This window comes from Rosa chinensis, chromosome 7, assembly GCF_002994745.2.
Source record: "Rosa chinensis cultivar Old Blush chromosome 7, RchiOBHm-V2, whole genome shotgun sequence".
Classification (NCBI taxonomy): domain Eukaryota; kingdom Viridiplantae; phylum Streptophyta; class Magnoliopsida; order Rosales; family Rosaceae; genus Rosa; species Rosa chinensis.
Genome location: NC_037094.1, coordinates 69,870,733 through 69,886,822, shown reverse-complemented (window position 1 = coordinate 69,886,822; position 16,090 = coordinate 69,870,733). Strand labels below are relative to the sequence as shown.

At 37.9% G+C, this 16,090-nt stretch overlaps 2 protein-coding genes across 2 annotated transcripts; both read left to right on the top strand.

Moving 5' to 3' along the window:
* The first annotated feature begins 551 nt into the window (after window positions 1–551).
* On the top strand, window positions 552–7,336 carry LOC112175531 (synaptonemal complex protein 1-like). Its single transcript, XM_024313207.2, is given in 19 exon segments — window positions 552–708; window positions 803–852; window positions 1,112–1,319; window positions 1,402–1,527; window positions 1,656–1,754; window positions 2,565–3,241; window positions 3,323–3,571; window positions 3,648–3,776; window positions 3,858–3,926; window positions 4,010–4,120; window positions 4,654–4,761; window positions 4,846–4,956; window positions 5,029–5,115; window positions 5,532–5,615; window positions 5,717–5,827; window positions 6,055–6,135; window positions 6,238–6,300; window positions 6,691–6,793; window positions 7,100–7,336. Coding segments are annotated over 18 exon segments (2,622 nt in total). The 3' UTR covers window position 6,793; window positions 7,100–7,336.
* A 6,020-nt stretch (window positions 7,337–13,356) lies between these two features.
* LOC112175532 (protein PHOSPHATE-INDUCED 1) lies at window positions 13,357–15,611 on the top strand. Its single transcript, XM_024313208.2, has 2 exons — window positions 13,357–14,742; window positions 15,423–15,611. Exons 1-2 carry the CDS (start codon window positions 13,969–13,971, stop codon window positions 15,609–15,611), a joined length of 963 nt encoding a protein of 320 aa, XP_024168976.1. The 5' UTR covers window positions 13,357–13,968.
* Window positions 15,612–16,090: the final 479 nt, after the last annotated feature.

The window sequence follows — 16,090 nt, the reverse complement described above, 5'->3', positions numbered from 1 at the left end:
AAGTCAACTTTTAGGGCCACTAAAAGTATCGAAACAGAATAAAAAGTGAAAGTAATTGTCGTTTACCGTCCAAATGACTAGTAAACAGGTGAATTTAGGTTCGGGACGTTACAACCCATCACCGGAGTCCGGCAAGGTCTCCGATGACTTCTCTCTCTGAGTGACAAAGAAGGAGAGGACAAAAATGTCCCAAAAATAAATAAAAATGAATAACAATAATAATTAATTGGGCATTAGGGAAATGATCTTTTAGAGTATTTGGGTAAATAAGCAATCTCTTAGAGTGTTTGAGTAAGTGAGCAATTTTTATCTTAAAATTGTGTAAATAGTCATCATTCCAAAGGGATAATAGAAAAAGAAAGAAGGAAGCTTATTAGCTTGATTAACAGGCGGTTAATAAGAAGCAAAACTTTATAAATACCTGACTTCGTCATTTGGCGCCAAGTTCATTTCACTATAGCGCTCTCAAAAGTCTCAGAGCACCAGAGAGAGAGAGAGAAACAGAGCGATTGTTCGTACAAATTTCTAGGGTTTCAATCCGAGTTCCAAAGATGCAGAAGCTAGGGTTTCCGAGCATCAGGAGCTTGGATCAGTTCAAGTCCCTCTCGAAATCGGTCTTAGGAGGAACTCCGAAGACCTTCGCCTACTCTTCGCGTCCGCCGGAGTCGGCCTCGTCGGGAAGCTTCGCTAACTTGAAGCTCACCGCAGGTTCTTATTGATCGGAATTTCTTGGTTTCCTAGTTGATTTCATCGCTGATTTTGAATTTCTGTGACGATTTCTTGTTCTTTTCTTCGTTTGCAGAGAAATTAGTGAAAGAGCAAGCTTCTGTGAAAACAGATCTGGAAATGGCGGTACTCTCTCTCTCTCTCTCTCTCTCTCTCTCTGTATCTGTATCTATGTTTCTCCGTCTCTTCTGTATGGTGTGCCTGTGAGTGAGTGAGCGAGTATGATTTGCACGCGCTAGCTTGTGCAAATGTGAGTTTGGATTTGTGTTTTACTCTGTGCCTCAATTTGTTAGGGTTCGGTTCAATTTCATTACAATGTAGATGTTTTGTATCTCTTTCTTGAAATTCAAAGGTATTTGAACAAGTAATTTAAAAATAAATGCAGAACACTAAGCTGAAAAAATCAATGGAGCACATCCGTGCATTAGAGGAAAAATTGCAGAACGCTTTCAATGAAAATGCTAAGTTTAAGGTGAAGCAGAAGGAAGATGAGAAGCTGTGGAAGGGATTAGAGTCTAAGTTTTCTTCAACTAAAACATTGTGTGATCAACTCACAGAAACTTTACAGCTCTTAGCTGGTCAAGTTCAGGATGGTGAGTACTTTCTGTGCTGTTTGGCCTTGTATGATTTTGCTTTAGATCACACTTGGTATTGATATTTAACTTGCTCTAACAGCTGAGAAAGATAAAGAGTCCTTTGAAGGCAAACTCTCTGCGAGTGCAGTAGCTCTTGATGGTTTGAGCCAACAAATGAATGATCTGTCTATAAAGCTAGAGTCAGCAGAGGAAACTATAAGGAATAGTAAGTTATTTGCCTTTCATTTGCTTTTTCTGAGAGGATATTCAAAATCTAGAATGTTTGAAGATGTAATGTATAAGTGGACAAAGGTGCATTTACCATTCTGTGATGTTTTTGAATCCTGATTTTAGGTGAAAAGGAGCTGGAGGAACGCAGACTCGAGAAAGGGGAGACAGACAAACTTTACAGAAATGAACAGTGCAGAACTGCAAATCTTATAGAGGAAAAAGGTAAACATGTTATGCATTCTGACTCTAGCTTGCAATTCATGCATTCTGACTCTAGCTTGCAATTTGTGTAGAAATTATAAGCTGGCATATCTGGAGTTAATCTATATATGCCATCAGAAGACAACCTGGAACTAAGTAATTATAGATTACATAACCAGGGAACTTTACTAAGCCCCAATTTTTTTCTATGGTGTTGTTTAGAAGATGATTAAAGCTCATGCATCAGATGCTCTGTATTGTATAAACTCATTTCTTACCTCCAAAATGAAGATGGTATAAATGTGGCACATTGCGCATGTATTAAACTAGGCCTTTCCATATAGGGAACCAGACCACCCAAGTTACTTGGAATAAGGTTTCTTACCCTTCAAGTGATGTTCAAATATATTCTTATGTATGTTGGCATCACCATTGTAACTCCAACATTCTGACTACTAAAGGTAAAGGAAATAATGAACATAGATTCAACTTAGCCCATTCTATCAGTACTCTGACATCTGAAACATATTAAGGTATATGCTTAATATAACTCTGCAATAGTCAGCTTTCTTAAAACTTTGTGGACATGCATAGATAAAATTACTTTCCACCTGAACCAAGACTTTTTCTGTTAGAAAATTTTGTTTCTTTAATAGTCGAAAAAGTATTCTCTAATTAAGTGCATGCATCTTTCCATACAACAGAAAAGTAAAAAGAAGGCTTACATCCATTTTGCAGTCAATGAGAAAACAATTGCACTTTTAGTAAATTGTTTATTCAAGTTTTATTGAACTTTCATTATAACGGCAGTCATATGTCTTTTCCTTGCAGATTCTATGATTAAGAACTTTGAAGAAACTGTAGCAATTAATAGGTTGGCTACAGAGAGTTTGAACACTAAATTGGGTGAGGTGCATCTTGAGATGAAGTTAAAAGAGGATGAAATCAGACGTTTGATAACTGCTCAGGAGAAGTTGGAAGCAGAAAAGCATGATCTCCATCTAAGCAACTATGACCTTGTTAAGAGATTAGATATGTCTGTCCTTGAGATAAAGAACCTTGAAGGTTTTGTTCATGTGTTGGCTGCACATTTGGCTGAATTGGATAAACAAAGTTTAAACTTTCTAAAAAAGTTCGATAAGCTAAACTCTCTCTATGAGGCGTGCTTCCAGTTAGTCAATCAGGAGAGAGATCTTTCTGCTAAGCTTGCTCAGAGACAGTATGATCAACTGCACGACAGGTTCCTGAACTTAACATCAAAAAAAGATGCTATACAATTAGTAAATCAGGAGTTGAACAATAAGGTCATGGAACTTCAGAAAATTCAGGAGTCTATTATGGCACAACTTTTGGAGGAAAGCTGCACAGCCAGAGAGAGGATACAGAAGTTGGAGTTTGAAACTGAAGCTCTGGTCTCAAAGAACATTGAAGCAGAGAAATTGGTGTCTGAATTAGAACTGCAAATTGATTCCCTGTCAGAAAGTTCAAGGTCATCTGAGAATAAAATGGTATGCAAATTCCGACACATACATTTTATATTATGAGATGTGCTTTTGTCATATTAAACTTGTTTTTGTACTATCTTGCAGCAAAATCTGTTGCTGAAAATCTCAGCACTATAAACTGAGAATAAAGATAATACAGAGAAATTACAAGCAGAGATACAGAAGAAAGCGGAACAAATAGATGGTTTACTGAAGGAAGGTGAAACACATGAGCAGCATGCAGATTTGATGGATAAACAAGTCAGCCAGCTTCATAGCACACTAGAGGAAAAGGAGCAACTTATTGTGCGATATAAGGAACGAGAGATGAATCTGGAAGAACAGATCACAGAGGTTTGTAATTCAATATAAATGTGAGATGTTTGTAAAACCATATCTTATGTACTTACAGTTCTGTACTTTGTTGCAGAATCGTGCATCCCTGACTGCTGCTGAAACTAGACTTGTGGAAGATAAGAAGCAATATGACCTCATGCTTGAGAGTAAACAACTAGAACTGTCAAGGCACTTGAAAGACATATCACAGAGGAATGATCAGGTGTGACCTCTTATGATCTAAGCATCTGCACACCATACAGTTTACCTACTTTTGAATTGACATTAAGACAAATTTACTTAGGCAATTAATGACATCCGGAAGAAGTATGAGGTGGAGAAGCTGGAGATAGTTAACACGGAAAAGCAAAAGGTTTGCTCATTTTTACCATCTCCTGGAATATGTTACAGCTAAATCGTGTTCTTGAATTGATCTTCATTTAATTGAATCTTCAGGCAGAAAATCTTGTTCGAGACAGAGAGATAGAATGTGAGAAAAAACTTGAAGAATGCAAAGAAGAATCTAGGCAGCACTTGATGCGTGTTCAGGAGGAACATGCTGCGTTGGTATGTATGGGAAAGTGGTGCATGCTATTAAATATAAAACTGATGATCACTTTTTGCACAAATTACATTTGTTTGATATTACAAAAATTATATTTTTGTTTTTTTCCTACACATTCTCTAACATTATCAAACATTTACATTCAGTAGAGGAGTAATTATATTCCATATGTTAAACACCTCTCATCATGTATTGCATTGAACAGATTTTTCATTCCTCAGCATTCACTATTAGTCTGTAGTATTTGTAAATAATAATTTGACAAGAAAAAAAAAAATTGTTTGGTACTCAAGTCTGTTTGCACCAGTAAAATTCTGCTAAATAGCCTACCTGGAATTTTTTATTGACTGTGCAACTCTTTTCAAAGAATGAATCCAAATTTTTACCTTGGCGCTGTTCTAAGTAGCTCAGTTTTGATCTGGGAAGTGGCTGCTTTTCTGAGGCATTTCTATTACATGCTTCTGACTGTGTTCTCAACTACACTAGCTAGATTGCCAAATATGGAGTAGAATATTATTGACCTTCATATTTGCAGGTCAGTAGTCTTCAGCAGGAACATGATAAAAAGGAACAAAAATTAAAATATAAACACAGTGAACAGCTAAAGCAGATCCAACTTCAAGCTGAAAATGAGTTGAGAGAGGTTTGTAACTTCATGTAGCTTCAAGCTTGAACTAAGTTGGGCCAAATATGCCTAAGTTACTAAATCAGATTACTTTTGTCTTAGAAATTAACATCAATGAGGAATGAACATGAAGCCCAACTGAGAGCTTTGAGGCTTCAGCATGAAGATGAGATTAAGAAGCTTCAGGAGGACTTGGATCTTCAAAAGTCCAAAGTACTTATCTTCCCTATGTTCTTTTTTAATTGAATTTTTTTGTACATTTTTTACATATTCTTGTTATCACAGGAGGAGAAGCAGAGGGCATTACTGCAATTGCAGTGGAAAGTTATGAGCGATAAGCCAGAGGAGGAGCAAGAAGTGAATTCGAAAAAGGTTGGCTTTAAAACCAATGCCTCTCTCTCTCTCTCTCTCTGACACACACACACCTGCACAAAAGTTTTTGAATTTGTATTAACATCTGGATGCAGTGATACTAATCTATGCCAGATAAACCTTACAATTTAAATTTTGAAGTTTGTATTCAACTACTCATATAAGAATAGTGAGATACACAAATTTATTTTATTTTTATTAAAATATGCATGATTGAATAGAGTGATCCTTTATTCAAGAATGCATTGTGCTAAGGTTTCGAAGGGCAATGCAAAATGGCATGGATTTATGCAGTGGGATCGAGAGTGTGTATTTTTCATAGATTTCCTCTTTGGGATCTTGGTTGAAGCATAAAATTTCATAATCTGATAATAGTCTGGAATTTCTATCAATATGATGAGTTCATTCTGTCTCAGGAATACTCTATTTCGTCAAAGAGAAACCCTGTTGTGAGAAGGAGATGTCAGCGCTCTCTAAGAAGACCGGAGCATGATGAGAAGGTGGGACGATATTCTGAAAATAATTTTAATTTCTTTCATGTTTGATCCTTTTCACATGACAATATGACTCACTATGATATTTCATTCTATTTGGTGTGTAGGATTCACCTCTAGTGGGAGCAACACAAACACCGGTGTCAACACTGTTGAAGAAAGCTTCAGAGAATATGAATTCACCAAGTGTAATGAATATTTCGAAGCACCATAAAAAGGTAGAAATTTCCATATTCATAAATAATGCAACTTTAGGTTTAGAGCAACTTCTGTAGTTGAAAACAGATTATTAATATGAATCTTTTTGTTGGTGGCAATAGTATTAATAAGGGTTTAATGTTGCTTATTAAGATTCAATTAAATTCTTGCCTTATCCCATCAACAACCTGAGATTAACTTTTGCTTTATCCCATCAACTACCTGAGACTTACTTCATGCATTGCAGGTAATTCGGGACGAATATGAAGTTGAAACCGGTAATGGAAGAACTATTAAAAGGAAATCAAGAAGCACAGTCATGTTTGAGGTATGAATCTGGTGACTTCTGTGAAGCGATTTGCTCAATCTCTATTTTCACCTTTAGACATACATTTCTCAATACTGAATTTTATTTTCTGTATGACATCAGGATCCAAGAAAACATAAGAGGACAAGTACACCTAAAGTCAAAAGCCCCAGGAGTGTAGTCAAGGTAAGCTAAACCCATTACTTTATTTCAGTTTTGGAATATCTTGTGATTCATCTACTTTCTCATGTCTCAGATTGCTTAGAAGCTTAGGTTGTACTAGTCTTGGACAAAATATATCTGAGTGGATACAGTTAATATTGCTATAAGAATCCGCAAGCATTTAGAATTACAAGTACAAAGATCCTGCAGTTTGTTTCCTCAGATAATGAAAATCAATACCATATAGCTGGAACGTATAGGATAAGTTGGTTTTTTGGAACACATATTGTTAAATCCAAAGATTACAGTATTGACTCATTGGAAAAGCTGGATGCATTGCTTGAGTTATATAATGCAGCACTCATTTTGATTCTGCAAATATTGAATTTGCAATATGTTGTTTTTGGTATATAGGGATCTAAGGGAGAGGGTCAACCACGTCCTTCAAACATCGGTGACCTGTTTTCAGAAGGGTCTCTGAATCCATATGCTGATGATCCATATGCATTTGATTAAGGTATTTCAATTTCAACCAATGATAGTATACATGATTTTACTTTATTTGTTAAAATCAAACCATTAAGATCTCTCTTCTTATTTTCAATTTTTATATATCTGAATCCCTTTAGAAGCAAGATATGATCTTGAATTGGTCAACTAGGTCTTTCTTTCTCAGTTTAGACTCCATTTAGGTTTGATATAATCTTTCATGTTTCTGAAATGCTTTGAAAACCTTTGAGAAAATTTAGAGTGCATGTATACACTACACACTAAACTATACCGAATCGAAGCCTTAATGCAGCTTTTCCTACTTTTGTTTCAGGTCAGGAAAGAAACCGCTATGGTACCTCTTAAATGCCTCACACACTAGCGGGCATGTGATCTGATCGTGTACAGGATTTGGTCTTGCGTATAAGTGGACATAGAACTAGGGCAATTTTTACTGATTTGGATCATCAGTTCTGAATTCTTTGTCAATATGGGATTTTGTAATTAGTTAACATCACACACTTTGTACATATGGGGATCTACTCATTACTGAAAGTGGTACGCACTTGATCTATGTGATCACTGCAAATAGATAGTGAAAAAAAGGTCAAAACCTTAAATGAAAATTTGATTGCTACTTTGCAGATATGCTTCTCTTTTTTTTTTCTTTGTTCCAAGGGATATGAAATGAAGAGGAGGGAGATATAAGAAGACATCAGAGTTTATATAGTTGCAAGATATGGGGTTTGAATTGGCCAAAAGATATTTCTTTCAGTCAGAATAGACTCAAATTTATTTGAGTATGATTCTGTTTTCATGTTTCTGTAAAATTTTGAAAATATTAGAAAGCTGCAGTACAGTACACAGTAAACTAGAAATTTGATTTCATTGATAGATGAAGAATTGATTTACAGTATAAGTAGAGTATCCACCAATCAATTAATTGGCTTCAGAATCAAAATATCTACAATATTTAGGAATAAAAACGAAACTACAAGATGTCAGAATACTGAAATTGATCATCACTATACCGCCATGGCACAGCTCCCAGCTGATCTTCATGAGTGATCAAGAGTCCATTAAATTCATCTGACCATAAGAAGTCGTTATCGAGTGGAATATTATAGTCATGTTGGCCATAAATCACCAGATCGCCATCACCGATGAGCTGCTGCTGCTCATGAGAATGAGAGGGCTGATCATCTTGTTGTTGTACTTGGTCCTCCTCTTGACACCTATTGTCAGGTTCCAATTGCTGTTGCGGCGCAAGTGAATAATCTGAATCTTGTTGTTGTTGTTGCTCACTGGCTATTGATTGATCAACAGAAGCCATAAGCTGAGCATCATCAAACAAGATAGTGGGAGAGAACATTAGATTCTCATCCATACAATCATCATCACTAAAGAGGATCTGCTGCAGCTCGTCATAATCGTAATTGTTCTCCGGAACCACCTGAACCGCTTGATCATCTTCATGATGATAGGGAGAGAGAATTAGCTGTGAAGTAGTAGTAGCAAAGGAAGCACTGCCTTCTTGTTGCTCCTCAGGATCCAAGAAACTAGCTTGATCTCTTCTCGGTTCAACTTTTCGGTTTTTCAAACACTTTTTGCTTCTCACATTCTGATCCTCATTAGTCTCATCAGAACTATTCTTCCTCTTTTTTCTTCCTCCTCCTTTATCATTGACTTTGAGTCGGCACAAAGCCAGATCTGGTGCTTGGTTGATGGTGTACTCCTCCATCAACCAAGCACCGTGATGCTCAAACGTTTTGTCCTTGTTCCTTTCATACCGAAACTTTCTGACTTTCCCAAACGCCTCTTCACTTCCACTGATATACACAGGCCTACCGGCTTCCGTCTCGCTCCACGTTCCTCCATCAGAGCCAACCGTGCGAGAGTTGCGAGATTTGTTGGGGCTCACTTTCTTGGCCCAGGAGAAGAAGTAGAGAAAATCTTGGTGGGGAAACTTGAATTGCTGATATACCCTCCATATCTCCCAAGGTGGTAAGCCTGTCTCGCCGTATATACAAATTTCAGGGAAGGTCTGAATATGATTGCCTGGGTTTGAGGCCATGGAAATCTTGTTGTATAGAAAGAAACCCACCAACTCAGCTTCAGTAGGGTGAAACGTCTTCACCACACCCACATCAAGTTGATCCAGAGTCATGAATTGATCTACGAGAGCCATTACTAATTGATCAAAGAAAATGAATTTGATCAAAGAGAATAAGATGAAAAACAGAACCAGGAAATTATGAGGGAGAAACTCTCTGATTCGTAGAGGGAGAGCTTGATCGTTGAGTCCGGAAATGAGAGGATTTGTGACGTTTATATAGGCGATTGCAGCAGGAGAAATTATTAGGTGGGGGCTTCCCCACCGCGTTGATATAAGATACACCAATCAGACATCAGAAATTTTTTTCTTTGTTCCGAAACTACCCTCCTTTTTAAAATTGAAATACCCAAAAGACTCCATTGCTAGGGTATGATTAGTCGGGCCTATATCCAGCTGGTACGGGTCACACACGCAACGCAAGCCTCTCTCTTTCCTTTCCTTTTTGTTCTTGGTTAACTGAAGGCTCCCTTAACAGATAAGGAAAAGCCAAATTTGAAATTTCCTTCCACTTCTATTTTTCTTTTTCTTTTTCTTTTTTTCTATTTCCTGATTGAAACGGTGTCGGTTTATGTCTTTTGTTTTTTAAATTTTGGTTCTTCCTGACCGAAACGACACCGTTTTACTGTTTCCAGTTATCTTCCCTCCTTCACAGTTTCACTCCAACCTGCAAACTGGAATTCCTCCCCACTGTACGACGCCGTTTTGCTGCAGTTATCTTCTCTTTTACATACTGAAATCCATTCCAGTTATTAAAGCTGAAACAGAGCCGAACACAAAACAGTGATAACAGAGCAGAGTAATCCTTCCCAGCATAGCATATGGGTAGTAACGAAACAACCGGGTCGGGCCAGCAGGCCGGGCCGAGCGGAGGAGAAGCGGGTCCCAGCAGTAGCAGCAACCCGAGCGCAGCACGCCGTTTCCCACTGGCGGCTCAGCCGGAGGTCATGAGAGCCGCCGAAAAGGACGACCAGTACGCCTCCTTCGTCTACGACGCCTTCCGCCACCTCTTTGGTACGTCAATTCTCCATTACAGATTTCAACAAAACGAGCTAATACTAATTCCCAGTCCATTTTTTCAGCCTAAACCCAAAGACGCTGGTCGCGAGAAATAGCAGAACAGAGTTCCAGAACCGATTTCAGCCTTCGCACTCCCAAAACCCAGCAAATTCAAACCTAACCCAGAAAAATGATAAAAATCTGTTAGAACCCATTAGTTTTCTCAAGAATTTGGCTTTAAAGGCGATTCTTTTCTCACTTGGAATTCGAGTTGGAGACTTGGAGCAACCGAGCAAGAGATTTGGATTATGGGAGTTCGGTTGGCGGCAAAAGATTTGAAGGTATGATATGAATTTGATTTTCGCACTTGAATGAGTGATTCAAGGCTTTTCAAAGGCTTTGTGAATATGTGATTGTTGATTGTTACAACTGAGTACTTCTGTTGCTTAATTCAATCAAATTGGCCATAGACGAATGTTTTTGCTTTTTTGCTTTTCATTATTTTACAGATTGCAGCAAAAGAAATTGATTCAGAAGTTCTATATCATTGACTCCTTGCCCAGATTTTGTTTGATAGTCTTCAAATTTGCTGCCCAGATTTCATTTGAGAGTCTTCATATTTGAATGAGTGATTGGATTATGAAATTTTGAATCCTATTATCAAACTTTGAATAGGATTATGAAACTTTAAATATGCTGCCCAGATTTTGTTTGATTGGAATCATAGAATTATAAAACTTTGATGAAATGACTCAACTAGTTAAGCACTTTGAATAGAATTATATACAATGTGTCACTAACCAACAACCCTCAAATAAAAACTTGTCTAGCTGTTAGAATCAAACTTGTCCTTTCTTATCCTAATCTACAGTGGATTTGCAAGATATAGTAATAATCGAATAAGGGAAAGAGCTAGAACTATATGAAATATAATAAGGCAAAAAGCCAAGTCCAGTATTGATAGAATTGACCAAACATGGATGATCAGAATAAGCTGAACATGAAGATACAGAGGAAGGAGAGTCTTGTCTCTCAAGGTCACCAAAAGAAAACGATATCAAAGTCAAGACCCAAGTAACATTCCGAAGGAGAAGCCTAGCCTTGATATGAATTGGTATACATGTGAAGAAATTCTATCTAAGATGACAACATCAGTAGCTTCCACAGAAACACAATCTCACTTAATTTGCCTCTTTCTCGTTGTTATTAATGCAGAGCGTTCCACCAATCCAGCACATGAAACTTGACTAGGTATTACAATATTTGTTCATCATGATCACAAGTGGAATGTGCATACTCTAGAGTAATCAGTTTTGTTGTGTTCTCTAAGCTAGGAGAAGATCATACAATGAAGAGAGTCTTGTCTCCCAAAATGGCTATCTAAATAGAACGATCAAAGTCAAAAACTTTCATCGCAGAATCCTACACACCAGCTCATCTGAATAACTTGAACCATTGGAAATTGAAATACCCTGTGAGGCATGCACTGACTTTTAAATCAGCTGCGCCTCTTCCAACATCTACCTTCATCCGTATTCTGTTATATTTATAAATGACTACTCCTACATCCACAAGCACTCTTCCGAACCGCATTCGATCCAATAGTTCACATCTACTAAATTGATTAGATTCAAGTTGAAGGAAGTACGAAGCAGATGGATTAATTACAAGTGTCCTTCATAAGACAATCGATCTTCTTTCTTGGTTAAAAGTTGAAAGTTAGCATCCATAATTTTACTTCAATCTAATGAGTTGCATATTCAATCCAATCTAATGCACCAAAAAAAGAGGCTATAAGGCACACAAAATAATAAATGGCATTTGGTTTCAACAATGAATTTAATGGATTGTAAGAGACAAAATTAAATATGGGGACATACTAATTGTCCGGGAAAAAATTGTAGAAGACCTCACCAAGTCAAACGTTTACAATGAGAAAAGAAAATGCTATGCGAAATGACACAAATCTGTACAGACTACATTCTCTATTTTTCATCTTTTTTTTTTTAAAAGGGTTTGGAACTCAGCTAAGTTAGGAGGCTCATCCACACTCTTGACTTATTATTTTAAAATTAGAATTGTGCAAAGAGGGGGACATAACACATACCTTGACCTCTAGCACTAGTACATAAATTCTCGTAGAGTACATCCTGGATTATCACATGAGCCTCCTCTAACCAAATATCATCTAGATTATTAAGACTAGCAAGATGAGCTAATCTATGGGCTACACTATTTGCTTCACAAAAAATATGCCTAATCTGAATAGAGTGGAAAGATGTCAAATATGACTTAGAATCATTGATAATACGCCCTATGTCAGATTGATCTTCCACATTTTATTGTAACGCAGGCACCACGAGTGAGCAATCACTCTCAAGGTCGAAGGCATCCCAATATTAGCGAATTGCCAAAAGAAATCCAGCCCTACAAGCCACTGTCTCCATATGCATGCCAAACACCCTTCCAGTACAACCTATTAACGCCACATGACCCATTAGATCCAGACGCCCTAGAATCACATTCAGCTGCCCTTCTAGCTACATGATACCCATTACAGACAGTATAATAGCCCTTCATATCGTAGTGCCATACAAGTCTGTCTTCCGACGCACGCAAACTAAGAAAAGAAGTACCATTTAATGTGAAAAATACTCATAGCTTCTGATTAGTATTTTGATCATGGTTTTGCTTCATGAAAATAGCGATTATAAAAAGTACCTTCAAAGTTACGCAAAAAGGGCTAGTGCCAAACTTTCCCTTTCATCCCATTGATCACGGTCGTATTCGTCCTAATTGACTTGGCTGGATAAACCCTGTCATCCTAGTCTTAGGCTGTAGGTGGGGTTGAAAAGCCAGAGCTCTCTCACTTTAAAATGCAATTTAAAATGCAACACGTTGTCCAACTGGCCGTTAGCTCTCTCACTTTACTCCCATCAAATCCAACCTTTCTTGTAGGGCTGGGATTTTAGACCCGAAAAACCGAGAAACCAGTCCGAACCGACCGATTCGGATCGGTTCGGGTCGGTTTTTCTTTTAATTTAAGTTTTTTTTTTCGGTTCGGTTCTCTTTTGATAGTAACCGGTTCGGTTTCGGTTCCTACAATTAGCTTTTGTCTTTACCCGAACCGAGGTGTTTTTCTCTTTGTTCAGTGTCATAATTCCCTATACTGCTATACTTTTATGCCCATGTGCCATGATTTCTTTAACCTACCTATCTACCCCATCCACATCACTTTCTTTTTCTATGCCGCAGAAACCCACTCCTTTCTATAATTAAACATTTTAAACTAATATATCCTCCCACTTTCTTCTCCCACTCATCCTCCCACTTCCATATATCATTAGTATATTGTTTTTTTTTTTTTGACGAGATAGTAGATTGATTGGACTATGAAGTCCTAGTTCTGGCGCGTCACATGCTTTGCGGCCTATAGCTGTTCTTCTTTCTTCCTTCTTTTTAAAAGCTGCAAACCCATCCCCAGTTCATCTCAGACTGGGTGCTATGAAATCTCATTCCCGATCTCTACCATTTCTAGTCCCAGCTTCTCAGTTCAGATATTCTCCAATTTCTCAAGCGTAGCCGGAAGCCCTATGCCTTATCCCCACAATTTCTCAGTTTATCGTAACTGTTCTTCCTTCTTCCTTCTATTTGAAAAGTTGCAAAACCCAGAAAACTCAGTTCATCTGTGGGTCTGTGCTTCGAACCCCATATTCCTAATCTCCACCATTCCTTCATCTATGGGTCTGTGCTTCGAACCCCACTCCGAACCGAAAAACCGAGGAACCGACCTGAGCATGGTCAGTTCGGTTCTACCTCGGTTCTTGATCTCAAAAACAACAAATCCGAACCGATAAGCAATAGTCGGTTCCGGTTCCGGGTTTAGTACTGGGAGCTGCAGAACCGACCAGAGGCCAGCCCTACTTTCTTGGGCTCCTTTCATGCACTTTCTTTCCTCCAAGTCGATCTTCAGCACTATATATATGCCTCTCCAAATACCATTCCAATCCACCAAACCTTGAGCTCCATACCTCTTTTGTAAAATCACTAAACTCTCAATTCCCAAACTGATAGCTTTGCTATACAAAACCATGGCTGCTTTTGCTTCCTCTTATCTTTTTCTACAACTAGTCCTGCTCATCTCCTTGTTCTATTTTGGCTCAGCAGCTAGGAGCCTTGCTGAGACCTTTGACCAAACCCAGCAGCCTATACTATTCCAATACCACAATGGCCCTCTTCTCACTGGTAAAATCTCCATCAATTTGATCTGGTACGGAAAATTCAAGCCTTTGCAGCGCTCAATTGTTTCTGATTTCATCACCTCCCTTTCCACTTCTTCTCAGTCTACAAACCAACCATCAGTTGCTACATGGTGGAAATCCATAGAAAAATACTACCACCACTCCAATGCCAAGAAAACCTCATCTCTTTACCTCTCATTGGGTAACCAAATCCTCGATGAGAGCTACTCTATGGGCAAGTCCCTATCTGTTGGAAAACACATCAAACAGTTGGCAGCCAAGGGTGACCAGAGTAATGCCATCAATGTTGTTTTAACCTCATCAGATGTTCTTATTGATGGATTTTGCTCTAGCAGATGTGGTACACACGGGTCTTCAAAGAGCTCTTTCATCAGTGGCAAGAGCTCCAAGTTTGCATACATCTGGGTCGGAAACTCAGAGACCCAATGCCCTGGTCAATGTGCTTGGCCATTCCATCAGCCAATTTACGGACCACAATCTCCACCTTTGGTTGCACCGAACAATGATGTGGGTTTGGACGGTATGATCATCAATCTGGCTAGCCTTTTGGCGGGGACTGTGACCAACCCTTTTGGAAATGGATTCTACCAGGGTCCCAAAGAGGTGTTGGAACTTGTGGGACTTTAGTCCCACATGGAAGAAGTGTTAAAGGCTAATGGCCTTTATAGGAAGCTTCCCATGTAAAGAAGTAATTGGATGACATGTATAGAAGTGGGCTTTGTGGGCTTTTCTAGTGGGTTTCCCATTGGATTATGCAAATATATATAAGTCAAAGATGGGCTCGGTTTGACTAAATCTGATTTTATTTTTGCTTAACTGTTCAATTTTCGGATAAAATCTAACAGTTGCAATAGATGGAATCAAACAACGTCAAACAACTGCCGACGCAACTGTTCATCTTGGCTTTTATATAAGGACGACATTCGGTCGTCATTATCTATCGATCGATCTTCTTCTTCCTTTCCCCAAAAAGTTATTCTGAGAAACATAAAGTAGAATTCGTCAGGGTCAAGTTCTTGTGCAAGAACTTGTACCAGATAGTTGTATCCTCTAGATAGACGTCTGAAACTACAGCACAAGTAGGGGCGAATTTCTGTCTTAGGTCACTACATTGCAGGCCTCTATCTGATCAAGTTAGTGATTCAATTTCGAATTAAAGTTATTTGATTTCAATTGATTATTATTATTATATATTCAATTTGTGATTTAGATTATATATATATATATATATATATATATATACACGGTTACTGTTCGTATATACTGATTGGTTCTAACAAGAGGCTCCACTAGAGGCTGCTTCGGCTTGTCTTGGTGTCTATGGGAAAGGAGCTTATCCTGGTTATGCAGGAGACCTCTTGGATGATGCTACAACTGGTGCTAGCTACAATGCCAATGGTTTGAATGGGAAGAAGTATTTGCTGCCTGCTTTGTTTGACCCTTCAACCTCAGCTTGTTCCACTCTAGTTTGAAACTACTTGTCAGTTGAGACCACGTTAGAGTATAGAATGTAAAGGATACAGACATTATGATAATATATATATATATATATATATATATATATATTTTTTTTTATTGTTTTAAACGAAAAATAACAAAGTTTCAAATGCTTTTATCTGCGATTTCTTCACTGAACTAACCACTCACCTTTATGTTATGTAGTTAAAAAAAATAAAAAAAATATTATAAACCATAGTTACAACAATAATAGGTCAAAATTGGAATAGATTTTAATGATTCACAAACCATAGTGTCATGGTGACAACATTATGGACCATACGTACATGCACACCAAGGAGGGGACAAACTTTTACCAAAAACTGATAAAAAAAATTTGATTCAAAAGAGTTAAAAGCAAAGAAAAAATCTTTATCGTTTGATGAGTTTTTTTTATAATAATTAAATAGAGGATTATGCGATATTAGTTCCTTTGCGATAACCGATTTAGGGT

Excerpts from the sequence above, each read along its gene's own strand:
- LOC112175532 (XM_024313208.2), top strand. The coding sequence starts at position 13,969 with ATGGCTGCTTTTGCTTCCTCTTATCTTTTTCTACAACTAGTCCTGCTC. Across the intron at positions 14,743-15,422 it reads TCTACCAGGGTCCCAAAGAG|GCTCCACTAGAGGCTGCTTC; the intron begins GTGTTGGAACTT and ends TTCTAACAAGAG.